The following is a 6,668-nucleotide window of genomic DNA, read 5'->3' as shown; positions in this document are numbered from 1 at the left end:
AAAGAATATTTCTTTATTTAAATACGCTCGTAAATTTGAATCGTCATTTTACAGTGTAGTGTTAAATGTAAAGCTAACACCGGAAAGTAGATTCTACCGAGAAGAACCGGCAAAAAATTCAGTAGTTACTCTTCTCCACCAAAACCAGTTCCATTTTCCATTTAAATAACCCGTGTCTTCTTCTTTCTAATTTGAAATTAATGATGACAGAATGAGAGAAATTATTGTTTAACTAAACAGAACTAAAGATAAAGAACGTTGTCGATTGAATATTTGATTAATGGATGGAACCTAGATGGATTTTATAGGTCTTTGTAAGGCTTTATTGGTTTGGTGGGACTTTGAGCAACCAAGTATCTTATACTTATTTAATATGGTACACGAATATATATAACACGAAACAATATAAAATACCATAATACCAATATAATTAAGATCAATTTATATAGAACCCTATTTGTAAAACTCATTAGCCCATGTATAGGGCATGAAAGTATTAGGTTACTGTTACGAAATATTCAAGTTACTTATAAACGTCCACAGCGGAATAGGACCAGTCAAAATATTTTGTTATAATAGCGACGATGGAAAAACCGAAGAATGCACAAAGTCTGTCCTTAAGTGAATTGTTTAGGGCATTCGAAAAACATTTAGGTTTTAAAAATGATGTTAAATGGACAACGGCTATTCTGTTATTTGTATATCACATAGGGGCAATTTATTGGTGCGCCCTTTACGCTTTTCCGGTTAAATTTCAAACCATTGTTTATGGTAAGTGTTCATATATTTAATGTTAAGTTATTTTTATACTTTATTGCACAATAAGTAAGTAATAAATGACATCAGATTAACAAAAAAAACACAAATAAACTGAGAAATGCGGAAAGACTGGTTTATATTTATATGTTAAAATCTTTTGACGCGTAATTCAATTACGCCCATTGGTCATATGGTAATACGCCCACAGATTCCAAGATTTCCAGATTTAGTTTTGTGTTATGTTAATTTTGATATAATGCATATATGCAATCAAATGTTAACTATATCCTCCCTAGCCAAAATGTAACTATTTTGTTAGAGAAGGTATAATTCCCGAATGGTCCTCGGTTTTATAGTTGTTAAAATGTTATACTGTTTGCTTTCAAATATTTTGTCAAATAAAAATTGTCAGTATAAAGTGTAGCCAAGAAAATATTTTTTACTACAACTTGAAATTATGCATTACAGCTTTAGTAATGTATATTTATACCGGATTTGGTATCACGGGCGGAGCTCACAGATTATGGACACACAAAGCATATAAAGCAAAACTTCCTCTCAAACTGTTTTTACTTATTGGATTTGCAAGCGCAGGTCAGGTACGTACCGCTATTCATTACAAATTTTAAATCAAATCAAAATATTCTATATTGTACACCAGTAAACATAAAGTTGAATCACATTTAAGAAAGATGCACAAGAGGCACTTTTATAAAATGTCAACAAATAGTAATAACTAAAACCTTATTGTTGCATTAAACGTTATAGCTAGACCTCCTTGAGTTGTAGCGTATATAGTTTTGTATGCTTATATACTTTTATATAGTCTTAATAAAGGGTCAATAATATTTCTTCAAATCAACCGAATCCAGATCCCGGGATTACCTCGTTCAAACAAAGAATCAAAATATTTACATTATTTTTTTAGCTTAACTTTTTTAATTGATCTTTATATTTATAGACTAGCTGGTGCCCGCGACTCCATTCGCGTTATTTTAAGCCTCAAATGTAGGAGTATTATATGGTTGATATATCTGTGTATCGTTGAGTCTGTCGTGGCATTGTAGTTGCCTATAAGTATTTGTCTAACTGCAATTATTACCAAGTATTTGTGAAAACGCGTCCAAATCGGTTATGCCAATTCCGGGATTAGCGGTAATAAACGAATAGATAAACAGACCAAAATTATAAAAATCATATGAATGTGATCAATTGCGTTAATAGATACGCCCAGTAATATTTTTTGACCCTCGATGCAAAAAGAGTGGGTATATAAGTTTAACGTGTCTGTGTATCTGTGTATCTGTCTGTGGTATCGCAGATATTGTAAATATTATCGTCACATGTGTTAACGAAAATAATATCTACTTCCATAAAAGATTTTCAGTATAACACATGGCAACCAAACTAACTATTAAACGAAAACTTAACATATTCTATAATATATATTCAAGCAAAGTAATAAGGTTTTTTTATTATAAATGTAACCTAACCTATAATATATTTTACTATTCAAATAAAATAATATTTTATAAGGCAAAACTCATTATTGTTAGCGAAGATTTTTAACACACAAAATATTTATTAATTAAGGCTACTTATCTATCCCAATAATCGGCAGTAATACTTACTTATATATAAAATATTTTTAAATATAACACACAACAACCAAATTAACGAACAAACTAAGACACAAAAGTTTAACCTAAATTATAGAATAATAATTTATATATTATATATGCCTAAAATATGTAGCTAAAATATATTTTTTACGATAAAATCGTATTAACCTATCTTATTAAATATTTTACGAAGACTTAATACATTGGTTTTTAAAAATAGTATTGTAACCGCGAGCGTTTGAAATATTATTGTAATATGCGTCCACACGCTTGCAGTCATTCAAAACTACAGACAGCGCCGACTTTTTTTCGAACTGAGTATGAGTATGGCGCGGCTTGTATTGACTGGGCCGTGACCAAAAATGACCAGTATAAGTTAAACCCTATTTCATATGATCGACTACATTGCTAAAAGCTCAACGTACATTATTCTTTGATATTAGCAGTTTTTTTTAACTTTGTGTTCACATTAACTGTCAATTATAACCGTTTTACAGACTATAGTTAACCAAAGTTTCAACCAAATGAACTTGAGGACATTTTAGCAATAAATATTTTGATGTATTTTTTTTTTAATTATTTGTGAACCGATTTTAATAAAACAAAAAAGCGGTATAGCTGTTTCCGAGATGAGCGGTAACGAACGAACAGATAAACAGACAGACAAACAGACAAATAAAAATTTTAAAAATCACATTTGTGTGATCTACTGCTATAATAAATAACCCCAGTACAATTTTTTCTCAAATATCTTCTATCTACTTGAACAAATATTTTGATTTTCTTTTTGCTATTTATTAAATTTAAAGTGTAACATTTAATGAAATATTCGAGTTTATAACAAGGCCTCCTCACTACTAAGGAGTCAGTATGGAGATTAGTCCACTATAATGTTGCTGCCAGCCACGCCACTGTGCAAAAATAAAGTACGTTACAAATCAATAGACCCTGCTGTGTGATTCTATATGAATTCACTTTGTTTTTCTCATTCGTACTAATTTCGTTACCGAAATTCTTACTAAATTCGTTTCTAATTCATACGTGTACCATATTCATTTTATAACATTGTGGTTTTTAAACCTTATAGTTATTATGATACAAATCCATATATCTATAAAAGCGTAATATACAACTAAAACAAAATATAAATAACTCAACAAAATATACTCATTACTAAATCTGCTCAACTAAAGGTCTGATTGCTTCAAATTCGTTGCTCCTTTCGCAAAGCTACTAAAAAAGGATTTATGGAAATTTTTACATCAATGTGTGGAAATTGGAGGTTGGTTTTGTACGAAATTTACCTGTTCGTACAATCAACACAACTACTGTGAAATAGTAATTGAATATTGCAATCAAATGAAAACGTTCTGTGTTTTAGTAGATATTAAACAGACCAACAGAATTTAGTCCAATTTCCGTATTTTGAGACCGCCTTTAATTAACATCCAGTGAAATACAGTCTCATTTTATATTCTCTTATTTGATATTGCCTTTGTACAGTGTAACGGCACATTGCGAAATTGTAAACCACCGCATCAGCAATTCTACCAATAATTATAGTTCATTTAACTTATAAGTAATTTTACGAACTTTCAACGAGCGCACTGATTGTTCTCATTAGCTTTATGGATGTCAAATCATATATCAATGACAAATATTTATAATCATAAACTCCCTAAAACTGTAAGGTTACAAGAATAGATTTTTAATAGCAAACTTGGAGTGTACAATTATATTAAAGTTACCTAAGTTTACTTAGGTTAGACCTCTAAATATCACTGCTGGGTTAAGGCCTCATCTCCTGTTTTTTGAGGAGAAGATAGTAGCAAAATTTACCATACTGTTCCAATGCGGGCTGGTATATGCGCATGTGACATATTTACAGGTTTCTAACACATACAGGTTTTATTTTGATGATTCCTTTTATCAACATACATAAGATGAATTATAAACACAAATTGTACATATGAGATATCCGAGATGCTTGTCGACCGTCGGGCTTTAAAATCGCTATCATCAGCTCAATTACACGTATTCTAACAACTCAACCATCTCGGTTCTTTCCCTAGCGTGTACAAAATAATATACAAAGTAATATGGGACTAATTAATTTTCTTAGAATTCCCTGGAACAATGGGTACGCGATCACCGTGTACACCATAAGTACAGCGATACAGAGGCCGACCCGCACGATTCTAATCGCGGCTTGTTCTTCTCTCACATTGGATGGCTGATGATGAAAAAAAATAGCCACGTATTGACGCGAGGAAAACAAATGGATATGAGCGACATTACTGACGACTCGATGCTCCGATTTTATAACAAGTAAGAAATCATTTTATATATTAATATTAGGGTATTAACCGCTTTTAATTTGGTGGAAGGGACTTGTGCAAGCTCTTCTCGGTAGGCACCACCCACTCATCAGATGTTCTACCGCCAAACAGCAATACTTATTATAGATGTGTTCCGTTTTGAAGGGTTAGGGAGCCAGTGTACCTGGAGACACTAGGAACATGGTTGGCGACGCATTAGTGTGATGTAAGGAATGATTAATATTCTTACAGCACCAATGTCTTGATTGATTAGACACTTCAAGCTTATTTAATCATTTTACATTATTTCAGATACTTTACATACTTCAAACTGGCGTTTTGCTACTTGCTACCGTTGTACGTCAACGTTCACTTATTAGGTGAAACATGGCGATGTGCTATAGCCTGGCAATGGTTCATCCGTTTCTTAAGCATGTTCCACAGTGAACTCACAGTGAACAGCCTCGCACATGCGTATGGTAACAGGCCTTATAACAAGTAAGTAATTTGAACCTCATTAGTATAATAGGCTTCTAATTAACTCTCTTGTTAATGTGCAGGTCAAATTCGAGTGTGAACCAGTTACATAAATAGGGTTATTTAATATCAAAATAACATTGTATATTATCCATCCTTAGCGAATTTGGCTACGTCTGCCTATCTCAAGAAAGACGAGTCAATTTTACTGAAGGTAATGCAGTGCACAAGTATCTGTGCAAACATAGGTTTTCTCACTCTCATATTCCGATCTGCTACTACTCATACTTGCGAAATATTTCTTAGAAAATTAAATTTCTGTGTATTAAAACCACGTCGAACATAAACTGTTTATCGGTCCAATGCAAAATTTCCACACAGGATTCCACCGAAACGACCAATAGGTGAAATAAACCGCATTCATTAATATAAATGCAGTATTTAATATAACTATGTCAATTATCTATTTAAATGCTCATCTACATACCACGCCACTAATACAGGTGGAGCCGTGATTCGTCAAATTTACCTTTTTATGGTATAGGTTGGTGGACGAGCATATAGGCCACCTGATGGTAAGTGGTCAACACCGCCTTTAGACAATAGCGCTGAGAAATATTAACCATTCCTTACATCACCGACGCGCGACCAAACGTGGGAACTAAGATGCTATGTCCCTTGTGCCTGTAGTTACACTGGCTCACTCACCCTTTGAACCGGAACACAACAATTCTGAGTACTGGTGTTTGGCGGTAGAATATCTGATGAGTGGGTGGTACCCACCCAGACGGGCTTGCACAAAGCCCTACTACCAAGCAAATGTTGTGACACCAATAAATTATTTTTCAGAAATATCATACCAAGAGAAAACCGGTTCGTAGCCACTTGCACACTCGGCGAAGGTTGGCATAATTACCACCACGCATTTCCCTTCGACTACAAAGCCGCTGAGCATTTTGATGCTTTTAATTTTGGAACGTTGATAATTGATTGTTTCGAAAAAATCGGCTGGGCTTATGACTTACGACAAGCTACTCCAACGATGATCAACTCCATAGCACAGCGATCAGGCGATGGATCTCCCATACATTTTCCGATACCGGTTAATGCATCCGAATAAATTTTTAGCTGGAAATTAAATAAATATAGGTTTTTGTCATTATAAATAAATTAGCTTTAAAAATATATTCTAATTCGAAAGAAATAATTCATAAGTTAGAAACTCTGATGTGAAATACATTATGTATTTTATAAACAATACGTTATTATAATATGATATTAATTTATGTGAAAATAAATATGTATTTAAAACAATTTCAAGTCGTTTAATTTTCACAAAACATATGGAAACACAAAATATTGTTTACACTCCAAACGAATACATTACTTTTCAGTTTTATGTTTGAAGTTCTTATAGTCGTTTTATTCCTTACTAAATATTGTAGATCCATATGTAAACATACATACATACAAATTAATAAATTAAATAACG

At 32.6% G+C, this 6,668-nt stretch overlaps 1 protein-coding gene across 1 annotated transcript; it reads left to right on the top strand.

The window, feature by feature from the left end:
* Positions 1 to 1,227: 1,227 nt before the first annotated feature.
* LOC113398735 (acyl-CoA Delta(11) desaturase-like) lies at positions 1,228 to 6,296 on the top strand. The gene is made up of 4 exons (XM_064216922.1): positions 1,228 to 1,358; positions 4,504 to 4,709; positions 5,012 to 5,197; positions 6,026 to 6,296. Exons 1-4 carry the CDS (start codon positions 1,236 to 1,238, stop codon positions 6,294 to 6,296), a joined length of 786 nt encoding a protein of 261 aa, XP_064072992.1. The 5' UTR covers positions 1,228 to 1,235.
* The last annotated feature ends 372 nt before the right edge of the window (positions 6,297 to 6,668 follow it).

The sequence above is a fragment of the Vanessa tameamea genome, chromosome 14 (genome assembly GCF_037043105.1).
Source record: "Vanessa tameamea isolate UH-Manoa-2023 chromosome 14, ilVanTame1 primary haplotype, whole genome shotgun sequence".
Lineage (NCBI taxonomy): Eukaryota > Metazoa > Arthropoda > Insecta > Lepidoptera > Nymphalidae > Vanessa > Vanessa tameamea.
The sequence above is the reverse complement of the archived record's forward strand: the minus strand, read 5'-3'. Positions and strand labels throughout refer to the sequence as shown.